Raw genomic sequence first — 24,503 nt, 5'->3', positions numbered from 1 at the left:
CACTGAAAATACGACATGCTTTCACTGTCATTGCTCACTTAACAAATGATTGGTTTCTCGCCTCCAGCTGTTTAGATAACTTCTAACTTTCTACAGATGATTTAAATATTAGGCAACTATAAAGCTTTCGTTGTTTTCACCTGCCCACACACTTTGCAATCCAGTTCTGCCTGACTCTCAATTGCTGTCTCAGAGGAGCCCCCACCCCCGACCCCACTTGGGAGGTTTTCGGGAGAATGCCTTAGAATGTGACCTCGGGATCTTAAAAATATCCCCCATCTAGTCTCCACTCAGGAAAATAAGTAGAGTCATAATCGGGGCCATGGAGGCCGAGACAGGCCTTTTGAGTAACTTCAGGATTCAAAAAAACAAGAACAGTCTGAAAGCAGGGGAGCGAGCGGTGCAGAGGAAGCTTTTCCAAACATCAGACTGGGAAAGGAGGGGAGAGGCCCCTCTCCGGCGGGCAGGCGGGCGGGCGGGCGAGCCCGCTCGCTCCGTGGCGGTGGCGCGTTCCTGGGCTCAGCACCCTCCGCGGGGCACCGAGCCTCGCCCTGCTGCAGCCTGCTGCAGCCTGCTGCAGCCTGCCTGCCTGCCTGCCTGCCTTCCCCCGGCCGCGGGGCCCATCCCGGGACCAGGGTGAAGGACCCGCAGCCGAGGCCGGCGAGGGCGCCGGGACAGCACGCCTCCGCGGCGGGCGGCGGGCGGGCGGCGGGCGGGGGCGGGGGCGGCGGTTGCTCCAGCCCGGGAGGGTCAGGAGGTGACGGGAGGAGGCGGAGGCAGGAGGGAGAAGGGAGGTCGAGCGGGAGCGTCGTCCCCGTCCGTGGGGGCAGATGGCTCTGCCAGACCTCCGGCTCCCTCCCCCCCCGCCCCAACCCTGCCGCCGCCGTGAGCCCCCACAACGCGAGACGGGGGGCGGGGGAGGGAGTCCGCCGGAGCAGAAGGGAGAAAATTCAAAACGAGTCTACTCAACCTCGTCTTGGCTCCGAGGCCCCGCCATGGAGACCAGCACACTGCGCACGCGCGCGCGCCCCGCCGGGAGGCGCGGTACAGGCTCAGGAGGTTGGACCCTTCTCGGCCACCGTCGCCCAGTTCCCTTTCCGATTCGTTCTCCTTTCCCATGCTTCCGTTCGGCCCCTTGAGGTAAGAACGCGTGGTCTCCGTGGAATCCGGCTGTTGTTGGGACTGTGCATAAAAAGTAAATAGGCGGGACCTTTGTCACCCAGAGTTAAGGAGCAGGAAGTGGACTATCTGGCCAGAGAAGGGAGTTTAAGAGCAAATAAGAGAACCTGAGTACGGTGCGGCTGAAGAGATAAATGAATAAAGCCTACAACTCCCAGTGTTCAGAGCGCCTGAAACGCGCTCCCTTCTGGGGTTTGTAGTCTCTGAGCGCTGAGTCTAAAGTATCCGGGCTAAGGACACCCTTAAAAAAACAAATAATAATAATAAGACTCTAATTAAATCTTTTCCCTGTCGTCCTAATCGATTGCGGATCTAAATAGAGAGTAAGAAACAGAGACGTAGTCGGGGACTGGCTGCTTTGAAGACTTTGCTTAACTAATCGATGTTTCCTAAATCTCGGGATAGGTGGTTGATGTGTGCGGGCTGGGCGCGTCTGTGGAAAGGGAACCTCGTGGTGTGAGCTGAGGAAGCCGGAGGAAGGCAGCAGAAGCCTGCCTTCCCCTGCACTGGCCGCGCACTCGGCTGATTGAGAGCTCCCTGGTTGTCAACAGATACGTTCTCGTGGAGAGGTCTCGCGTGTGCCCTCCCGCCATGGCACAGCTCCAGGCGCGTTTCTACACGGAGAACAAGAAGTAAGTCCGCGTCAGCCCTTACCTTCCCGGAGCCCGTCTGGTTCTAAGACCCGCTTCGGTTCGGACCCTTGTAGGCACTGGCAATCCTTGTCTGGGAATAGACAGTCAGTGAGAAAGAGCCAAGGCTTTAGTAAATCAGAGCTGAAAGAAGTTTAGCAGGTATCTGGCTGGAATTAAAGGGACTTCATGCAAATAAGATAACCTGAGTGCCGGATAGAAAAAACAATTAAAAGAGACTTCAGTCGCCCTCCCTTCCCGGCCCCTCACGTCTGCCCTGTATCATCATCCCATTTGGAAGCGGTGGGCACGTCTTAGATGGCTTCCCGAATCTCCATTTTTCTACCCACCTTCGTGAGCTCTTTATCATTTGACTTGTGTGTGGAGGGAACCGGGCTCTGAGTTTGCTTTCTGAATGATGTGCACACTTTTTCATGATTTGAGGGGCGAGCTTGGCACTTGTGTTCACAGGCTGTCTGTTAATGGTGTCTCAATGGTTTCTGAAAGCAGGACTTCGTTTGCTTTTCTCAACCTCTGTAGAAGCTGGGTCTCTGAATATGGGGTTCCTAGAGCTGATTTTTTTATTAGTATGAGGTCAATTTAGTTACTGACCTGACTAGGTGTATGTGTTCTAGTTAGTGTGATAAAACACTATGACCAAAAGCAGCTTGGGGGGAGGAAAGGGTTTATTTGGCTCACAGATTACAGTCATCATCAGAGGAAGCTGAGGCAGGAACTGAAGCAGAAGCCATGGAGGGATGCTGGACTGTAGCTTGCTCTCTCCATGTCCAGGGTTTCTCTGTAGCCCTGGCTGTCCTGGAACTCACTTTGTAGACCACCTGCCCAGGGGTGGCACTTCCCACAGTGGACTGGTTCCTCCTACATCAGTCATTGATCCAGAAAATGCTCCACAGACTTGCCTATGGGCCAATGTAATGGAGGTGTTTTCTTAATTCAAATTCCCTCTTCTCAGATGACTAGCTTCTGAGTTGATAAAACAACCAGGACTGTGTGCATGTATATATTTATATGTGTGTATTTATGTGTCTATGTATAAATAAGTCACAGATCGAAATTTACTAGTGATACATATATAGTGTTGTGAGATTCAGGTGCATCATATTAGTAGAATTGTACAACCATTTACATGATCCATTTTAGAAAAAAGTTCATCTCTCTTTAGATGCTACTCAACCCCTTAAATGCTTCCCATCCAAGTCGACCTACCTATGTACCATCTATCTCTGTGTAGGTGTCCATCCTGGACATTTTGTATAATGAAATTATACAAACTTTGTGGTCTTTTGTGTCTGGCATCTTTCACTGACTGTTTTTTATAGTTTAACCATTAGGCAGACTACCCTAATACTTCACTTATTTTATGTCTAATAGTCCATTATATGGCTCGTTGTCTCTCTTTTTTTTAAGATTTTTATTGATGTATATGAGTGCTTTATCTGCATGTACAACTTTATGCCAGACGAGGGCATCAGATCCCACTAGAGATGGTTGTGAGCCACCATGTGGTTGCTGGGAGTTGAACTTAGGACCTCTGGAAGAGCAGGCAATGCTCTTAACCACTGAGCCATCTCTCCAGTCCTTGTCTCTTATTGTCCAGTTAAGACATTTAGGTTGTTCCAGTCTTTTAGCTGTTGTGAATAGTGGCTGTGGAAGCATTTGTAGTGGGTAGCCATTCCAGCTTTGATCTGTAAGTTCCAACCCCCATTGAGACTTCGGCAACTGTCACGCCTACAAGGCGGGGCGAAAGGAGGCGCCTGGGGACCCGAGATCTGGATCGGCTGGCGCTCTCTCTGTTGCGGGACCCTGTAGGCGTTCCCTGGTTATATGGAACTTTGCAGGCGGGTTTAGGTACCCGCTAGCCGGGGAAGAGGCTGAGGGTGGGAGCCACCCAGGCCTTTGGAATTTGCCCCACGTGAGCGCCAGATATTGGTGAAATTATTAAGGCCACTCCACGTAGATAAAAGGAGATTTATTTAATGGCGTAACTTACAAATTAAGGGATAGGTAGGTCGCGGAGTCTGGGGAAGGTGTATCGCAGTCCAGCGGCGTTCTCTGGAGCTCTGCTTGGTACACCTCTCTAGTCCAGGGTCCCGCAACAGAGAGAGCGCCAGCCGATCCAGATCTCGGGTCCCCAGGCGCCTCCTTTCGCCCCGCCTTGTAGGCGTGACAGTTGCCGAAGTCTCAATGGGGGTTGGAACTTACAGATCAAAGCTGGAATGGCTACCCACTACAAGCATTAATGCACAGTTTCCATGTGAACATGTTTGGCCCTGGCTGCCTGGGAACCCACTGTGTAGGCAAGGCTGGCCTCAGAACCACTGATCCACGTGCCTGTGCCCTCCAAATGCTGGGATTAAAAGTCCATGCCACCATGCCCAGTGAACATGTGTTTTCATTGCTCGTTGGTGTGTACCTGAAAGTGTCGTTCTTGGGTCAAATGGTAAGTCCACATTTAACTTTCAGGGCAGCTGGCACACTGTTTTCCAAAGTAACCGCACCGTTTTGCATTCCCACCACCGATGGATGAGGTTTTCCTTTCCCTGGATTGTCACCATTGCTTTAGTTACATCCTGATGGGTGTGAAGTGATGTTCACTGTGGTCTGGTCCTGTGCCTGTTGGTCATTGCTCTTTCTCTAGAAAACTATCTATTCAAATCCCTTGCCCGTTTTTTTTTTTTTTTTTTTTTAAAAGCGCTTTTATTACTGAGATATAAATGTTCTTTATATATTGTGGATACAAGTTCCTTATCAGATAAATGATTTGCAAATATTTTCTTGTCTCTCTTTGGGTTCTGTTCTGCCTCCAGTCATATATTATTCTAATGTAGTCTGTGGCACAGCTGTAAAGATCTGTCTAAACAGAGTCCTGCTGTTATTCTTGAACTTGGACTGCTACAGTGGTTCCTTGTTGCCTACACAAAGAATTAAAAACTATTTCATAGTATATGGGACCTAAAACACTCCGTGTGTCATTAGGCTTATCTCTGAACACTGCCTAGAGGAAAATCAGGGCCTGAAATAGGAGCAAGTTCCTTTGGTCTGCTGTCCTTACTTTCCCACGGTCTCATTTCCAGGCCGTCCCTCCCTTATCTGGCCAACGTCACTTTTCGTAGCTGCGTTCTTTTGGGTCCTGCACTCATACCCCTTTTCTCTGGTTGAAGTGACTTATTCCTTTTTTTTCTTTTTTTCTTTTTTTGGTTTTTTTGAGACAGGGTTTCTCTGTGTAGTTTTGGTGCCTGTCCTGGAACTCACTCTGTAGACCAGGCTGGCCTCGAACTCACAGAGATCCACCTGCCTCTGCCTCCCGAGTGCTGGGATTAAAGGCGTGCGCCACCACTGCTCGTGACTCATTTCTGATAGTCTCACCATTTATGACACTGTGTTCACATGGCTTCATTGTGCTTGATTCTTTTAAGAATAAAGACATTGGGTGAGGGGATGGGGGAAGGCGGGGGGGTGGGGGGGGGGTGGGGGGTGGGAGGAGGGATGAGAGGGGGATCTGTTGTTGGTATGTAAAATGAATAAGAAAAAAGAAAAAAAAAGAAAACAGTTCTTCTGTTAAAAAAAGGAATAAAGACATTTCACCTCATTTTGTTTATGCCATGTAGCGAGTGTCTGAGATGATGTGCTCAGTGAATAGTTGTTGAGTGAGTAAATGCAGATTTGCCAAAATGTATAGACATAATACTAATATATCACTTCCCTCTTACAGATATTCAGTAGATGATGTTCCTTTCTCAATCCCTGCCACCTCTGAAGTTGCTGACCTTAGTAACATCATCAATAAATTGCTGGAGACCAAAAATGGTAGGTGTATATGCTCCAAGGAGATAGGAGAGGGTACAGCACCCAGCTACACATAAATATGTTTGTTGTTTGTTTTTGTTTGTTTTTCTTTGACAGGGTAATTATGGCTGTGTAGACCAGGTTGGCCTCAAACTCAGACATTCACCTGCCTCTGCTCACAACTGTCTGTAACTTAGGATCCATCACCCTCACAAAGACATACATGCTGGTAAACACCAATGCTCACAAAATAAAAATAAATAAGTTATAAGAAAAAAAATAAGGGCTGGAGAGTTGGCTTGGTGAGTAGGTGTTTGTGTGGACGCACGAAGCCAGCGTTCAGATCTCTAACCCCCACATAAAGGAAGGTTGGGGTGGTTAGCTGCCTGCCATCTTAGCACACTGGAAACAGAGGTGGGGGACTCCAGAGCAAGCTGGCCAGCCAGACAGCGAAACTTCAAGCTGTGGGTTCAGTGAGACCTTGCCTTAATATTTAAGGTGGCAAATGAGCCAGGAAGACATTCAACATCAGCCTTGAACTTCTACACTCATGCACGCACATGTGCTCACACACACGTGCTCACACACATATGCGAAAAAAGAACACACAACTAGTTAATGCATGCATGTTGATGTGAGGCAGCCTGAAGTCTTAACCATTGAAGGCTCACTGATTAACAGGATATAGTAGAGGATAGAGGAACGTATTAAAAGATACTCTGTAGGGCCGTGACATAGCTCAGCTAGCTGAAGGTGCTTGCTCTCCAATGGTGCAAGCCTGGTGACCTGAGTTTAATCCTCACGACCCAAATAAAAGTGGAGAGACCCAACTCCACAAGTTGTCTTCTGACCTCCACATGGGTACCATGGTACACATGCCCACACACACTTGCATACATACACAAGACAATAATAAAAATTTAAAAAAAAGACACTTTGGAGATGTAATTAAGCAAGCCCAGAATGTAGGAAATAAGATAGTTGACACATTTTCCTCAATGAAGAAATGACAAGAAAAAGGAGGTGCCTTTTAGGGGCCTTTTAAAGATTGAAGGGACACATTAACCAGTTAGGTGCCAGCTTTAAAATGTTTGCTCTAAAATATGAGCAGCTGTGCATGATGGGACACACCTGCAATTCCAGTAGTTTAGAGACCGAGACGATGAGTCAGAGATAGACCTCTATCTGTCTAGCCTCTGGAGGCTAGCCTGGGTTATATAGTGATTTTTGAAGCCAGTGTGGGCTACACAGTAGGACCCAGTTTCAAAATAGAAGTTAAATTAATTTAAAAAAAAAAAAAAACATGAATAATGACTAAGTATATGATAGTAGCATAGTTAATATTTTAACATTATGTTTTAATTCCTTAGATTTTAGAGATGTACAATAAAGCCATTTACACATGAAATGGTATGGTTTCTGAGGTTGCTTTAGAAGAAGCTAGCAAGAGAATGGAGACAGGAATAGAAATAAATGATTCTTCACAAACTCTTGTATTGGAGTAGGGTGTGGGTGTTCACTGTTGTTTATACTTTTGTGTATGTTGTACATTTTCTGTAGAACAAAAGCTTTTGAAAATGAGGTGATAGGCTTCAGGTGGTATTCGAGCTACTGTCCAGCCTGTTGCTCTCTTTTGTCTACTCAATAAACCACTCTTTCAAAACAAAAGACAAGATTAGTAGGGTGTAGTTAGCTCAGTGGTAGAACATGTGCTGGGCGTACATATAACCTGTCTCAACCCCTGGCCCCTAAAGTCATTACACCACCGTAAAACCAAGCGTAATAAACAGAACAAAGTATATTGGTTCTTTAGAAATCGTGTAGCCGAGTGTCATGGTGGCGCACACCTCTGATCCCAGCACTCAGAAGGCAGAGTCAGGTGGACCTCTGTGAGTTCAAGGCTAGCCTGGTCTGCATAGTGAGTTCCAGGACAAAGACCCTGTCTCAAAAAACCAAAACCATTCAGTATGAGAAGTTCCAGAGCAACTGGGGCAGCAGTGGGTACTTGAGACGTGATTGCTGCAGGGTTCTCATTCATATGGCACTGATATTATTAAGACCCTTCCTGTTTTGCAGAGCTCCACAAATATGTCGAGTTCGATTTCCTTATCAAGGGCCAGTTTCTTCGAATGCCCTTGGTCAAACACATGGAACTGGAAAACATTTCATCGGTAAGTCCAAGTACTGCTTATGTTTGATATAATACATTACTAGAGTAACTGCTTATAGAATCAGCCTAAATTGATTTCAACACCCAAGGTTTTTGCCCTTTTTTGTTTTTGTTTTCCAAGACAGGGCTTCTCCGTGTAGCCCTGGCTGTCCTGGAACTCACTCTGTAGATCAGACTGGCCTCAAACTCAGAGATCCACCTGCCTCTGCCTCCCAAATGCTGAAATTAAAGGTGTGCACCACCACTGCCTGACCTTTTGACTTTCTTTGGGAGTCTTAGAAAACATTCTAAAGTTATGTTCACTTATTTATTATTATATAGTATGTGTAGGTGCGTGCACAGCCTGCATGTGAAGGCTGGAGGGCAGTCAATGGGAGACTGGGAGTTCTAGGCTAACCATGGTTATATAGTGAGACCCTGCCTGGGGAAAAAAGGATTATTTGGAGTCAGCAAGATGGCTGACTGAGTAAAGGTGCTGGCCACGAAGCCTGATGACCTGAGTTCATCCCTATGACCGCCACAGTAGAAGTAGAGAACCAACTCCCACAAGTTGGTTCTTCGACCTCCATGTACACTGTGGAATACATGGATGTACACACACAATAAGTAAATGTAATAAAATTGTTTAGAATATAATTTGTAATTTCCCCTATATTTCGTGATTTTAAAATACTATGATGAAATATATGTAAGAGCAAACTCAACATGTTAGCTGTTCTCAAGTGTGCAGTTCAGTAATATGAAGTACAGCACTGTGCAACTGTCACCGCTCCCATTTCCAGAACTCTTTCATCATCCTGAAAGAAAAGTATGCTTGTATGATCTTTCTGCTTATCTAATTTTGTTTTTAACATAGAAGCTTTCTTGTAGGGGTTAGAGAGAAGGTTCAGTGGTTGAGAATGCTTGCTGCTCTTCCTGAGGACCTGAGTTCAGTTCCCAGTACCCACATTGGGCAACTGCCAACTGCCTGTGATTCCAGCTCCAGAGGGATTCCATGCCTCTAGCCTCCACCCACACTCGTGTGCACAAGCCCACACATATACACATAATTTAAAATAAAACTGAATAACTTTTTAAAAATATCTTTTTATTCCCACTTTTAATATAAGTTCATATTCTTAGCTTAATGTGAGGCCAAACGAAAACTCTTGACTTTTTAAATGGCTCCAAAATTTTCTTCCTTCAAAGTAACATTTAAAAGCTGTCCCCTCAGCCGGGAAGTGGTGGTACACACCTTTAATCCCAGCACTCAGGAGGCAGAGGCAGGTGGATGTCTGTGAGTTTGAGGCCAGCCTGGTCTACAGAACATGTTCCAGAACAGGCTCGAAAGCTACACAGAGAAACCCTATCTCGAAAAACAAAAAACAAACAAAAAAACCACAAACTGGTTTATTTTCTGTTCTCTGTGTGACTAGGAAGAGGTTGTGGAACTAGAATACGTGGAGAAATACACCGCGCCCCAGCCAGAGCAGTGCATGTTCCATGATGACTGGATCAGCTCGATTGAAGGGGCAGAAGAGTGGTATGCATGGCGTGTACTTTTGTTTCTTACGTGCCTCCACAGTGGGACTGTCTCTCTCTGATGCCTTTGCTTTGTTAAAGCAACTTCGTGTAGTGATTACCAGTGACCTTACCAAATAGGCTTTTACAGTCAGTATAGTCAAGAAGAAACAAGTGTTTATTATTAGGGTTTCTTTGTTTGAAAATGTTGTGATATTTGTATTCTATGTAAGTCAGCAGTCATTGATATTTAAGACCAGAGATAACATTGCCTCATAGAGGAGAAAAATTAATATTATGGCCCCAGATCTCCCCACCCACTACCATGAAGATGCAGTCATGCTATTGTAGGGCTAACATGGGCAGCCTGGAGTCAAGGAGGTATGGATGTCTTACTACAGTGATTCTCATTCTTCCTCATGCTGCGACCCTTTCATACAGTTTCTCATGTTGTGAGAAGATTATTTCATTGCTACTTCATAACTAATTTTGTTACTGTTTTGAATCATAATGTAAATATCTGATATGCGACCCCCTCCTTAAGGGCTCTCGACCCTGGGTTGAGAACCACTGTCTTAAAGCACATGCCTACTACTGATCATGCTCCTAACTGGCTGTACTTATAGAAAAAACATCTTAGGAGTTGATGGGGGTAGCTTACTTCTGTCTTTCCTTTTGGGGGCCATTTTATTTTTATTATTATGTGTTTTGTTTGGGGGGGGGGGTGTGCGCCATTGCACATGTGTATAAAAAGTGTGGCAGTCAGAAGACCACTCTGTGAAGTTGGTTCTCGCCTTCCACCTTCACATGGTTCCGGGGACTGAACTCAAGTCCCTGGGCTTTGCAGCAGGTGCTTTACCATCTTGTCATCCTGAAAAGAACTTGGAATTATTATATAAAGTTAGATTTTTTTTTTTTTTTTTTTTTTTAAGACAATGTGTCTCTATGTAGTCCTGGCTGTCCTGGAACTTCTTATGTAGGCCTCAGACTCAGAGATCCTCCTGCTTCTGTCTCCCAGATGTTGTTATTAAAGGTGTGCCACCATGCCTGGCTTTGTTTTTCTTTTGTTCTTCGTGATTTTCCTTTTTGCTTTGGTATTGTGTGTGTGTGTGTGTGTGTGTGTGTGTGTGTGTCTTTGTGTGTGTGTGTGGTGCTGGACATCGGTGCAGATCGAGAGGCTTCTGCTTGCTGGGCAAGTGCTGACCACTGAGCTACATCTCATCTCTGTTGTTCTCTTGAATAGTTTTTAGTGGTTAATTAAGGAATGTTAGGCTTTACAAGCAGTGTGTATTGCTTTGGTGAAATTTATATCATATGCAACAATAAAAGTGAAATCTCACATTGTTTTAGTGGTTCAGAAAATTAGTATAACATCTGAGCTGTTATGCTTTGAAATCTTGTTCTTCGTATTAAAGAAGAGTTTCTTCCCCAAGTTTACTTTGCCATTGCCATAGAAACAACTAATTTTCAGGCCTACGAAAGTCATCTTTTTGTATTTCATAGCATTTTTTCCCATTGTAGGATCCTGTCTGGTTCTTACGATAAGACATCTCGGATCTGGTCCTTGGAAGGAAAGTCAATAATGACTATTGCAGGACATACAGATGTTGTGAAAGATGTGGCTTGGGTGAAAAAAGGTAAGAGTCTACTTAAGAGGAATCTTAAGAGTCTAAAACTGAACTAATTTTAGTCTAGCAAAAGAATGATTGGGTGAAAATGTTTCGTGGCTCAGTTGCTAGGTTTCAGAAACACAGTACTAAAAGGGAAAGATAAATATATATGTTTTTTGAAACAAGGTTTCTCTGTGTAGCCCTGGCTGCCTGGCTGTCCTGGAACTCACTCTGTAAACCAGGCTGGCCTCGAACTCACAGAGATCCACTTGCCTCCCGAGGGCTGGGATTAAAGGTGTGTGCACCACCAACTGGCAAGAATTAGTATTTTTTTTTTTTTTTTTTTTTTTTTTTGGTTTTTCGAGACAGGGTTTCTCTGTGTAGCTTTGCGCCTTTCCTGAAACTCACTTGGTAGCCCAGGCTGGCCTCGAACTCACAGAGATCCGCCTGGCTCTGCCTCCCGAGTGCTGGGATTAAAGGCGTGCGCCACCACCGCCCGGCAAGAATTAGTATTTTTAAAATCCATAGATTGCTGTTCGTTCCCCCCGGTCCTGGAGACTGAACTCAGGATTTTGTGCACGCTGGGCAAGCACACTGCCACTGAGCCATATACCTAGCTCTAAGTCTATAAATTTAAGGAGGAAGTCTTTACTAATTATCTGTACATTTTCAAGTTAGTAAGTACATTGAACTCATTTTTCCTGTTTTCAAAGAGTCTTCTCTTTTTGGTGACAGCATGGGGTGGGGCTGGGGTGGTCACAGTGTAGCCTAGGCTGGCCTCAACCTGTCCCCCTTCTGCCTCAGCCTCCTGACTGGAATTACAGGTGCACACTACTAGCCTTGGTTTAAGAATTTTTCCTTTTTACCATGATAGCTCTCTTTTAAAAGTAGCCCATCTTAATTATTATTAAAACAGTTACAAAAATACTGACTGATAGAAAAGATGCAGTTAAGATTTTTGTACTGTGTTTCTCGTTTTCTCTTTTCTTCAGACAATTTGTCCTGCTTACTCCTGAGTGCCTCAATGGACCAGACTGTCCTCTTATGGGAATGGAACGTGGAGAAGAACAAAGTCAAAGCTCTCCACTGCTGCAGAGGTCATGCTGGGAGTGTGGACTCCATAGCAGTCGACAGCTCAGGAACCAAAGTGAGTGGTCCCTGTTAGAACAGTGTGGCCACTGTTGTGTTGAGTTAGAATTTCAGCAACTGAGTAAACATACTCTATAGATATGTTCCTAATGGTTGTAACTTCCATAACAATCAGAGGCTAAAAATGATTAAAAATTGGATTAAGCCGGGCAGTGGTGGCACACGCCTTTAGTCCCAGTGTTTGAGAGGCAGTGGCAGGCCGATCTCTTGAGTTTGAGGCCAGCCTGGTCTACAGGGTGAGTTCTAGGATAGTTCTAGAGAAACCCTGAAACACCACCCCCCCAGAGAGAGAGAGAGAGAGAGAGAGAGAGAGAGAGAGAGAGAGAGAGAACAAGTAAAGATAACCTTAAACGATAGTAATTGACAGTGTTTTCAGTTCATCAGGTTCTCTTAAAGTGCTGTCATCATTAAATGTCTTAAGTGACACCCAGGCCTTAGTACACGAAGGCTAATGTTAACAGTGTTTCACCATCAGTGCTGACATGCAGCTTGTACTTGCACTGGAACTAAATCCTCAGTCCCTTATTTTTGTTTTTTGATGCAGGTTCTCACTGTAGCCCAGGTTGCCCTGGAATTCTCCCTGTGCAGTCCAGTCTGGCCTTATGTCCCTGTTGATCGGCCTGCTTCTGCCTCCTCTAAGTACTGGGATTACAGGCATGAGCCACCATGCCCAGCCTGGCCTGTTCTTTGTTACAACAAAATGGATACAAACCAGAAAGTGATAACTTCATTGACTTATGAAGGTTTGCAAACCCTCTTAGTCTGAGAAAGTTCCCTTTGCTGCATTGGAGAATTCCAGATTTAAGAATGTTCTGCAACTTGGAGTAACACAGAATGTTTGATGTACTCAGTAGAGATAAAGGTTTATGACTTATCTTGAGTCACAGAAAGTTTATATGTTATTGAGTACAGATTTAGATGAATTAACCTTTCTTGTCTTTTGGCTGGGAATTTAGACTATATTTTGCTTATACATGAGCAGAAACATCTTCAGTGTGTTAAAACTCAAGAGAAAATTTGATTGTGATAGCCAAAGAAAGAATGAACGAGCCAGAACAAGAAGGTGATGATACATTTGGGCCTCAGGAAGTCTCTGGAATGGAGGCTAAATGTAGCTGACATACCCCAACCTTCTCTGTTCCCAAGTCACTTTGGTTCATTTTGAACCGTATACTGGTTTTCTCTACATGAAATACTTCCTAGTTTTATCCTGTACTATTTGTCCCTTCGGGGGGAAAATCTATTTTGTTTCCCCTAGGAAAGTCTAACTTCATTTCTCAGGTTTATTGTAAAGGTTCTAGAAGCAGAACAGACCTATTAGTGTAGTAGACCTATTAGTGTAGTCTAGCTTACTTTCCCACTTTGAGCTAAGCAGCTGTGCAGGACACAGGTGCATATAGGAACGGCAGCTGGTTGCCATGGAGATCAAGGCTACAGCTTCCAGAAGACTGGGAAGCCGAGTATGTGATTATCCAGTAGTAAAGATTACAGAGCCTGTGCACCGAGAAGTGAAGCAAGCAGAGAAAACTTTGAAAGTAAGAGTGGGCGGGGCAGATGATGTCAGTCATTACCTATGCTTTCTCCTTCGTGTGTGTCTAGTTCTGCAGCGGCTCCTGGGATAAGATGCTGAAGATCTGGTCTACAGGTATCAATACTTTTTTGTATTTTGACTTATTAATCTTGTTTCTAGAATTTTAGTGAGAGACTTTTATTTCTCATACTTGCTGTAAAAAGAGACTAATGTGTTTTAGTATGTACAAAAAGAAGTGTAGCTGGGCGGTGGTGGTGCACGCCTTTAATCCCAGAGCTAGGAGACAGAGGCAGGTGAATCTCTGTGAATTCAAGGCCAGCCTGGGCTACAGAGGAAGATCCAGGACAGGCTCCAAAGCTACACAGAGAAACCCTATCTCAACCCCCCCACCAAAAAAAAGTGTAGTATGAAGACAAATTAGTACATTTTTGTTTTCAGTTTTTTGGTTCTTTTTTAACCCTACCACCTCTTCATTTGACAGTCACTGATTTGTTACATGTATAACAAATTGTCTTAGATCTCAGAGTGCATTTAATTAAAAACCCTGGAAATTGTTTTTGAATAATTTTGACTCATTTTAAGTCACTTAAAAATAAGTTTTGAGTGACTGGAGAGATGACTCAGTGATTAAGCGTACTTGCTGCTCTTGCAGAGGACCCAGATTAGTTCAAGCACTCAAGCTCACAGCCGTCCTCAGTTCGAGTCTCAGGGGATCTGACACCTTCTCCTGGGCACTAGGCACACATGGTACACACACATAAATGCATACACATGAAAATGTCTTTAAAAAATGTTTTTTTGAGGCAGGGTCTTTATATATCCCACACTATCCTGGAGCCTGGCACTGGCTGTATAGACCATCCTGGCTTCAAACTTGTGATCCTCCTGCCTCTGCATCCCAAATGTTGGGATTATAATCATGCACCACCATACCTAGCTTACTTTGAAAATACAGATTAAAACACACAGTCGAAGGAGAGGACAGATTCTCTAAAGAAGTTAGGGGTGCTGATGGAAACAAAAGACAGGAGGGGACCCACACAAATTCTTAAATTTTGAAACCTAACAGCTGGAATTATTTCTGCGTATGTAAAAAGGTCAGAAGACCCTACTACTTCTGATGGAATTGCTGTTCACAGTTCAGACCCCAATTACAGCTGACAAAATAGTTAATGTGCTCAGAACCAGTTTAAGCAACTTAAATAATATGTGTAATACAGCATAAAATATACGTATTAATAAATGTTATAAAAATGCTTGGGCTGGAGAGATGGCTCAGCAGTTAAGAGCACTGGCTGCTCTTCCAGAGGTCCTGAGTTCAATTCCCAGTAACCACATGGTGGCCCACAACCATCTATAAACCAGTTCTAAAAAATCCCCAGACTGCTGGGCAGTGGTGGTGCACGCCTTTAGTCCTAGCACTTGGGAGGCAGAGCCAGGTGGATCTCTGTGAGTTCGAGGCCAGCCTGGTCTACAGAGCGAGATCCAGGACAGGCAGAAAACTACACAGAGAAACCCTGTCTCAAAAAACCAAAATAACAACAACAAAAAGTCCTTGTCTGTGTTTGATTGCCAATCCAGGAAATGTTCTTCCTTTTGCTACTACAAAGGGTTGAGTCTCAGGTACTTTACACTGAATTGCAATACTCTAGTGGTCAGATATGATTTTTATATACAATTTTGTGTTAACCAAAATAACAAGGAATATACATTACCTAATAACTGAAAAAAGAAAGAAAACTGTATACCAGAATATCAGACATTCTTGTAGTTTGCCATTAATAGTTACTAAATTTTTCAATATTTCTCTATGATGTAGTCCCTACAGATGAAGAAGATGAAGTAGAAGAATCCACAAATCGGCCAAGAAAGAAGCAAAAAACAGAGCAATTGGGACTAACAAGGGTAAGTTTGTTTATGTTTTTGTTTTAATTAAAATATAATCACATCAGGGCCAGAGAGATGGCTCAGAGGTTAAGAGCACTCACTGGCTGCTCTTTCAGAGATCCTGAGTTCAGTTCCCAGCAACCACATGGTGGCTCACAGCCATCTTAATGAGGTCTGGTGCCCTCTTCTGGCCTGCAGGCATACATGCAGGCGGAACACTGCACATAATAAATCTATATCTATCTATCTAATCACATCGTTTTCTCCCTTCTCCAACTCCTTCCATGTATACATCCCCCAAATTCTGGCCTCTCTTTCTTTGTTATTGCTAGGTATATGTGTATAAATGCATAAATATTATAAATATAACCTGCTGAACCCTTTACTGTTTCTTGTGTATATATGATTCCCGAGCTGACCACTTGGTACTGGATAGCCAATTTGGAGCTCATCTCTGAAAGAGAATACTTCTCTTACTCTCAGCAGTCCTTAGTTGCCTGTAGTTCTTTGTCTGGGGGAGAGGCCCCGTGAGATTTCCACCTTCCACGCTAGCATGGCTATTGATAGTGTCCTTCCTTGTTCAGGTCTTATTTAGGCAGCCATATTGTTGAGGCCGTCATCGATGGAGCTTCCTTGTCGCTTTTAAGAGAGACAGTCTCACAGCATATTTCCTGGTCCTCGGGCTCTTGACAGTCTTTTTATCCTCTCTTCTGCAGTGTTCCCTGAGCCTTAGGTGTAGGAGTTGTGGGTGTATCCACTGGGGCTGGGCACCCTATCAGTTATTGTCTTCATTTGACTGGTTGTCATTTTCGGTAATTGTCTCTGTCTATTAAACGGTAAATAGTTGTGAGAATTGACTGACTTTGGCTTTGGTCTGTTTGATGAAAGTATGATAATTCAGCAGTCTTTTTTAATTAATTATTTTTATTTTATGTGCATTGGTATTTTGTCTGTGTGTGTCTGTATAATGGTGTCATGCCCCCAGGACAGTTGTGAGCCACCATGTAGTTGCTGGGAATTGAACCTGGGTCCTCTGAAGAGCAGTCAGTGCTCTTAACTGCTGCTGAGCCAGCTCTCCAGGGCCCCCCTCCCCCCTTTTTTTGTTTATGTTCTCTACTGTCTTGTTGCTTCAGCCATGATTATGCTTTCTTTTTGTAGTACTGTTGCTACATTTTTCTGAGGCTTCGGATAGTATAACATGAATCAATCTTACTGAGTGGTAGGACTGTCGTGGTACATTTTAATCATTAACTCTTGTTTGACAGTAATTATCTGACTGTTTAATGCTATTTCATATACTGAAGATAAAATTCACTTTAGAGCTACTAAGTGTTTTCACTTATAACCTGAAACACTAGAAATCATTAATATGGAGTTTAATTCTGTCGTTTAGCAGTTAGGTCTTATTAAACAAAGTTTGTTTAGTGTGAGACAGAATCTTGCTGGATAGCTTAGGTGGGTTTGGAACTCACCGACTTGCACTGGTCTCAAATTTTCAGGAGTTCTTCAGCTTCCTGATTGCTGGGATTCAAGTATGCATCACTATACCTGGCTTTTTCTTTTTCTTTTTTTTTCCAACCTTAAATCTAACCGACAAACAGTGATTGGATATATTTGACATAATTAGATACACTTATCCGTAATGGTTATCATGTTCAAATTAATGTGGCCATCACCATCCATTAGATCTTCAGTTTTCTTCATCTTGTGACTGGAAGTTTGTGCTTTAACTGATATTTTCCCCTTCTACCAAGTCTGGCAATGGCTATTCTACTGTCTGCTTTCATGAGCCTGACTTCGATCCTGCTCTGTTACAAAGGTGTTTGTCATGTGATCTAACCTCTTGTATTTAAAGGAAAGGGAGATGCTGAGTCAGCGGTGCCACTGAGCACGTGACCATGCGTTAGTGATTATATTCATCATAAACATAAAAACTGTTGAAGGTCCGATGGGACTGGAGAAATGGCCCAGCAATGAAGAACACTAGCTACATCATTTAGAGCCGGGGATGCTCTCACATGCCTGTAATCCCAGCGTTAGGGAGGGAGAGGCAGGAGGACTGCGAGTTCATGGCTAACTTCAGTTACATAGTTAAGAGCCACCCTTGGCTAGACAAACAAACAGAAAAACTTATGGAACACTGTACTTTTGTTTATATACAGTAGAATATAATGTAAGCCCTAGTTAGCACTTTGGTATTGAATTGTGAAATCCCTGGTTCATACTTTTAGCTTGTTTAGATGGAGAAACCAGTGGTTTTAAGACTTTTTTTTAACTTTTCATTTATGTGGGGTGTGTGTATGTGTGTGTGTGTGTGTGTGTGTGTGTGTGTGTGTGTGTGTGTGTGTGTGTGTGATGGCATGTGTGTGAGGTCAGAGGACAGCTTACGGAAATTGGTTCTCCTTCCACCATCTGGGTCCCTGGATTAAACTTGTCATCAGCCTTGACAGCTGACATTTTGTCCACTGAGCCCCTTCACGTATAAAATAAAGACAGAAACATCTATGTTGGAGGATTACTATAAAGACAAAATAATCCACTGGGCAAAAAGTCTGGCATAGCTACTTTGGACATTAACATCTACTCTTTTATTTTGACAGAGTATCATAATGTGTCCCTGGCTGGCCTGGAACCCAGAGACCCGCCTGGCTCTGCCTCCTGAGTGCTAGCATAAAGGTGTGCGCCACCACCCCGACCCTAAAATCTACTCGTTTTAGATACTCTGTGGTGAGAATGTTTTTCCCTTTTTGGGACCTTTCATTTCTAGACTCCCTTGGTGACCCTCTCTGGCCACACAGAAGCAGTTTCCTCAGTACTTTGGTCAGATGCTGAAGAAATCTGCAGTGCGTCTTGGGATCACACAATTAGAGTGTGGGATGTTGAATCTGGTGGTCTTAAGTCAACTCTGGTAAGACTGTGGTGTTCCTCCGATCAACGTTCGTTTTTTTCAGTAATACATTTCTAAAGGTGGTTACTTTTAGCCTTCTGGTTAAATGTTCTTTCCTTTTATTTTCAGACAGGAAATAAAGTGTTTAATTGTATTTCCTATTCTCCCCTTTGTAAACGTTTGGCATCTGGAAGCACAGATAGGCATATTAGACTGTGGGATCCCCGAACTAAAGGTAACAGTGAGGAATGTTAAAAAAATAAATAAAAAGGATAAGTTTCTGCAGATAGTCTTTGGGTGTGTTCTGCTTGTCTTTCCTAAAATCCATTGCATTTTCTTTCTCTTCATTCAGACGGGTCTTTGGTGTCACTGTCCCTCACCTCACACACAGGCTGGGTAACATCAGTGAAGTGGTCTCCCACCCACGAACAGCAGCTCATTTCAGGCTCTTTAGACAACATTGTCAAGCTGTGGGATACAAGAAGGTAAATGTTGGGACTAGAAGCGTGGCTCTAAGTTCAGAGCGCTTGCGGTTCTTCCAGAAGACCCACGTGTGGTTTGTGCTACCTGATACGACAAATACTAATACTCAAAAAAACCCGGATTGGGCTGCAGGCACAGCTCAGTGAGTAAAGTTTTTGCCTAGCACGTGTGAGGACCCCGGAACCCAAATCAACCAAGTGAACAGTGCCAGGTGTGCTGGGGAGACACAACATGGGAATCCCTGGGGACTGCTAGCTAGCAGAGCCTACTTGGTGAGTCTCACAGGAAAACAGGTGGACAGCACCTGCGGGACAATACCCACGTACATGTTATTCTTTATACACGGGCACACAAATGTACCTACAAAGCCCAGGAACAAAGGAATTTTATTCATGCTTGTTGCTTATTTTTAGCCCTCTTTTAAAAATAAAGCCACACAGCTTATAAAATCCATCTTTCTGACCTTTTTATAAAGCAGGAGAAAAGGTTTTAATTATCCAGAACTTCAGTAGAAATAGAAAAATGTAACAAAAATATGTCTCTTCAAAGATAATTAGATGCCAAAGGAATCTGTTTTATTCATAGGCTAATACTGTGATACTAGTGTATACAGAATGTCCAAGTTAAAACACACCCATTAACTTACAGTTAGAAGAGGTGACGTTAACTACGTACCCATTCATGTATGTTTTTAACCTTAAATCTGCCCTCAAACATCTTACGATATCTTAGAGGGCTTAGATGTCTTCGTTGACATTTTCTATGATAATTAACGTAGTTTCTGGTAGTAGCAGTAAGTATGAACAAAGCAGAACAGTAAAGCTGCACTTTGGCAAGACTTTCTCTTTGTAGAAATTTCAGTAGCCAATCCCACATTTTGAAGGTATGTGCATGTATGCATGGTAGAGAAAGGCACAGATAAAATGGGGAGAATCGTGTATTGGTAAATTGGCAACCAAGCCGGTATTGATGAAGTAAATGGGGAGACTGGCAGAGCATGAGGCAGGTAATCAATATATCAAGCAGGACTTGGCAAGGCTCTGAGGGTTTGAAAAAGGAACCAAGAATAGATGCCAAAAGACCATTGTTATCCAAGAGAACAGGGCATGGGAGCACAGAGTGTGGTGGTAGGGTCAGGGATAAGTGATTTTGTTCTAGGTCTATTTGAATTTAGGTCTCTGGCGAGGTTAATTTCTCATGGATTAAATGTGGAAATGAGCCAGGCGGTGGTGGCGCACGCCTTTAATCCCAGCACTCGGGAGGCAGAGCCAGGCGGATCTCTGTGAGTTCGAGGCCAGCCTGGTCTCCAAAGCGAGTTCCAGGAAAGGCGCAAAGCTACACAGAGAAACCCTGTCTTGAAAAACCAAAAAAAAAAAAAATGTGGAGATGAGAATCAAAGAAAATTGCCCATGTTTTCTGCTCAAGTGATTGGGTGTATGGAAATGCTATGTACTGTGGTAAGAAAAAGTGGGAAAGCATGGAGCTGGAGGAAGAAGACCTGGGTTCAGCTCCCAGCACAACCATCCAGTTCCAGGTGGGATACGGATCTGGAACTCCAGCCTCTGCATGAATATGGTGCACAGACACACACAGGCAAAACACCCATACTCAAAATCAAAATAATAATTGAATAATTAAATAATTCTCTTTATTTTTTAGAAAAATAGCCTTATGAGGGAAATTAGAGAGTTTTGATTTGATTGTGTCTGTTGCCTGTCAACTTTCATGTATTTAGATACACATATCAAGCTCAAGGGAAAAGTTTGGGTTAGAAATATATATTTAGGAGTTATACAGATGGCTGGACAAGTATATAAAGCCATGATTTGGGATAAAAGTATAAAAGTGTGAAAATGGACCTAGTTGTGAATAAGTTTTTTGCATCTTGAGTGTTTGTTATAATAAATCTGTAGTAAAATCCAGTAAAAGTCTTGAGAAAAGTACTAGTAATTATCCATAATGTGTGTTAAAACCCTGAATGCATGTAACATGTGTATTTTCATCTTCAGCTGTAAGGCTCCTCTCTATGATCTCGCTGCTCATGAAGATAAAGTTCTAAGTGTGGACTGGACTGACACAGGGGTAAGAATTTACAAGTTACTGGTGAAGAAAAAAGTTGGATAGACCTGATGTTTAAAGTTAGCAGGATTTTTTGGTGTGGTTTGTTTTTTCTCTGGCTGTTTCTCTGGCTGTCTGGAACTCACTGTAGACCCTGCTGGCTTCAGATTCAGAGATCTGCCTGGCTTTGCCTCCTGAGTGCTGGAATTAAAGGCCTGTGCTACCACTGCCCAGCTTAAAGTTAGCAGTTTTAAGTTTCTGATTTTCGTAATTCTTTTTACATCCCAGACCAAAAAACTAAAAACAGATTTGCCCTTTAATTATTTAAAGAGTAATAAAAATTGAATTTTTTTTTTTTTTTTCCGAGACAAGGTTTCTCTGTGAAACAGTCCTGGCTGTCTGGAACTCACTCTGTAGACCAGGCTGGCCTCGAACTCACAGAGATCTGCCTGCCTCTGCCTCCCGAGTGCTGGGATTAAAGGTGTGTACCACCAGCACCCAACAAAAGTTGACCTTTTGAAACAGGTCATTTCCCCCTGAATACCATTTTAGTTCTTTTGGCGGTCCTAGGGACAGAGTCCCCAGGTTCTTACCACGCTAAGCAAGTGGTCTGCTGCTTGGCTATGTACCCAGCCCTGTTCGTTCTGTTTTTAATATGGGGGCTCATGTATAGGAGCCAGGCTGTCTTTTAGTTTACTGTATAGCGGAAGAGAACCTTCCTTGAACCCCGTTTCCACCTCCCAATTGCTGAAGTTATAGACATGTACCGGTACACTGGCCCTCTTTTTCTTATTTTGAGATGGGCTGTCAGAGTTGCCCAGGCTAGCTCGGAACTTGCTCTAGCACAGGCAGACCTTCAACTTCTTAGTAGCTGGTGTTACTCACAGGCCTGTGTTGGCCCAGGTGCCTCATGAATATCTTAATGAGACATTATTTACAAATCCCGTATGGTCCATAAGTTCACTACTTCGTACTGATGGTATCACAGTAGTTCTAGTTTGAAATACCTGTTTTAGAAGGTTTTTTGTTAGTGTGCTGTTTTTGTGATCTCGATATGGTTTTGTGGTCTTGATATGTAGCCCTGGCTGGCCTCAAGCTAACAGCAGCCTCCCCTACCTCAGCCTCCTGAGTGCTGGAATTGCAGGCGTATTTTACATAATTAAGTTTACAGAATTCATTTTAAAGAGTAAATATGGATTATAAAATATACTTAAGGAATTATAGTAATTTTTATGTGCATAGATAAGCTCTTGTCCAATAATTCTTTCAGGTTGTAGGTCCTAGAGCTGCTTATATAATTTGCAGTATACATTTGCCTGCAAATAATGCACTGTCTTTTAAAAACTTGACTAGTTCTGAGTGTGGTAGCTCACACTCGTCATCGCAGTCTGGGGAGGCTGAAGCAGGAGGACGGCTGCACATCTGAGGCCAGCTTAGGCTAGAGCATAAAAACCTGTCCTCTAAAGACTATTTTAGTTTATTATATTCCTTGGCAAGTACTTCATTGGAAGTACAATAGCATACTATGTCTCAACCAAAATGATTGATTGCTTTTAATATTTTATGCATTGTATAGTGATGCAGATTGCACATCCCATACCTGAAACGCTTTGGACCAGAAGCATTTCAGATTTTGGAATATTTGCACATTTATGACATGTCTTGGAATGGGACCCAAATCTAAATGTGAACTTACTTTTTGTTTTGTGTCTGTGTTATACAGGTTGTCAAATTATAAAATACTTTAAATGCACCTGTCTTCTGTGACCTGTCACGTCGGGTCAGGTGTACGATTATACTTGTGGCATCATGCCAATGTAACAGTGTAACAGGCTTTCTTTTTTTTTTTTTTTTTTTTTTATTTAGCCAATCAGGTGCCTTAGGCAGGCAAAGCAACACATTTTTTTTTTTTTTTTTTTTTTGGTTTTTTGAGACAGGGTTTCTCTGTGTAGCTTTGCGCCTTTCCTGGAACTCACTTGGTAGCCCAGGCTGGCCTCGAACTCATAGAGATCCTCCTGGCTCTGCCTCCCGAGTGCTGGGATTAAAGGCGTGCGCCACCACCGCCCGATGCAACACATCTTTATATCATTAAAATTGGCCCAGAGCTGTATGTGTCCTCAGCATGTGCTCTGCCTGTGAGCTACATCTCCAACCTGCATTTGGATTGGAGATGCTTAACCTAGTAGTAGAGACGTTTGTTCTAATTGGCACCCTTAAATACTGTGTTTCAAGCTGGGTGGTTTTACATCTATCAACTCATTTATATATATATGATATCAAAGTAGAAGCAGAACTGCTGGGGAAGAAGCAAAGGAAGGGTATAGATGGAAATATGGTCAGAGTACAGGATATGCATACTCTGTGAACAGTGTCTTGCCAGGCCGTGGTGGCCACGCCTTTAATCCCAGCACTGGGAGGAAGAGCCAGGCGGATCTCTGTGAGTTCAAGGCCAGCCTGGTCTATAGAGTGAGTTTCAGGACAGCCAGAGCTTTTACACATAGAAACCCTGTCTTGAAAAACCGAAACAAAATCAAAGTCATATTTAATCATGTCTAGTTACTGTATATTTGTATTTACTTTTCTCTTTCTCTTTTTACACAGCTACTTCTGAGTGGAGGAGCAGACAATAAATTGTATTCCTACAGATATTCACCTACCACTTCCCATGTAGGGGCTTGAAAATGAATGATTGATCAAAGACTGTCTTGTTGGGTTCTGTTTTGTTTTTTAGTTAGTGTCTCACTGTTGTGTCATAAACTATGTGAATGATACTGGAGAGGGCTTGCCCAAAATGGACAGAGCCCTGACTACCCTCTCCAGCACCTGGAGAAGGTGGATATGGCAGTGCAGTCTGTAATCCCAGGACCTGGGAGGTTAGCAAAAGGATCGGAAGTTCAAGGTCATTCCCTGCTGCATAGTGAATTCAAAGGCAGCCACGGTTACAGGAGACTGTCTCAAAAAGAAAGTCAGTGGCTAACCCTCCAGTACCACTGTCAATACAGAGACAGGAAGTAGCCTTTTAAATTGTGTATAATGGTTCGTCGTCTTTCATGTTTATACAATACAGTAAATATGTGACCTGAATTCCCTACCCTGTGCAGATTCCAAAAACTTAATTGACTTTTAAAGATACTGGTTTGAAATTAAAATTTGCCTTTAAAGTGTTATAAAAGGATATATTAAAATACAGTAACTAGCCGGGCGGTGGTGGCGCACGCCTTTAATCCCAGCACTTGGGAGGCAGAGCCAGGTGAATCTCTGTGAGTTCGAGGCCAGCCTGGTCTACAGAGTTCCAGGACAGACTCCAAAGCTACATAGAGAAACCCTATCTCGAAAAACCAAAAAAAAAAAAAAAAAAAATACACTAACTATTTGTCTCTCTCTCATTTTTTCTTAGCTTTTTAGTTAACTATTTGAAGAACAGACTAATAATACACCGGGGGGGGGGGGGGGGGGGGTGTGTGGTGGTGATGCAGGCCTTTAATCCCAGCACTGGGGAGGCAGAGGCAGGTGTGGATCTCTGAGTTCAAGGCCAGCCTGGTTTACAGAGCGAGCTCCAGGACAGCCAGAGCTACACAGAAACCTTGCCTTGAAAAACAAAAAACAAAATGAC

At 43.4% G+C, this 24,503-nt stretch overlaps 2 protein-coding genes across 13 annotated transcripts in view; one reads left to right on the top strand and one right to left on the bottom strand.

Moving 5' to 3' along the window:
* Nucleotides 1-1,092, bottom strand: part of Carf (calcium responsive transcription factor) — a 79,836-nt gene extending 78,744 nt beyond the window's left edge. For 9 of the 11 annotated variants that reach the window (XM_052749565.1, XM_052749575.1, XM_052749564.1 and 6 more), the window contains exon 1: nucleotides 971-1,091. The gene's annotated coding sequence lies outside the window, so the exon portion shown is untranslated. Of the gene's footprint in view, nucleotides 1-970 lie in introns of all 11 variants that reach the window. The other 2 variants (XM_052749572.1, XM_052749574.1) reach the window with 2 other exon arrangements.
* Wdr12 (WD repeat domain 12) lies at nucleotides 1,017-23,603 on the top strand. 2 transcript variants are annotated; one of them, XM_052749578.1, is made up of 14 exons: nucleotides 1,017-1,140; nucleotides 1,585-1,811; nucleotides 5,542-5,636; nucleotides 7,692-7,786; nucleotides 9,201-9,307; nucleotides 10,807-10,922; nucleotides 11,888-12,042; nucleotides 13,644-13,689; nucleotides 15,395-15,480; nucleotides 18,230-18,370; nucleotides 18,479-18,584; nucleotides 18,702-18,834; nucleotides 20,842-20,914; nucleotides 23,492-23,603. In XM_052749578.1, exons 2-14 carry the CDS (start codon nucleotides 1,771-1,773, stop codon nucleotides 23,567-23,569), a joined length of 1,272 nt encoding a protein of 423 aa, XP_052605538.1. In that variant the 5' UTR covers nucleotides 1,017-1,140; nucleotides 1,585-1,770; the 3' UTR covers nucleotides 23,570-23,603. The 2 variants fall into 2 exon arrangements, with proteins under 2 accessions (XP_052605538.1, XP_052605537.1); XM_052749577.1 differs by having other exon boundaries at nucleotides 1,031-1,140; nucleotides 1,731-1,811.
* Nucleotides 23,604-24,503: the final 900 nt, after the last annotated feature.

The sequence above is a fragment of the Peromyscus californicus genome, unplaced genomic scaffold, assembly GCF_007827085.1.
Source record: "Peromyscus californicus insignis strain IS unplaced genomic scaffold, ASM782708v3 Scaffold_21__1_contigs__length_65335640, whole genome shotgun sequence".
NCBI classification, from domain to species: Eukaryota; Metazoa; Chordata; class Mammalia; order Rodentia; family Cricetidae; genus Peromyscus; species Peromyscus californicus.
The sequence above is the reverse complement of the archived record's forward strand: the minus strand, read 5'-3'. Positions and strand labels throughout refer to the sequence as shown.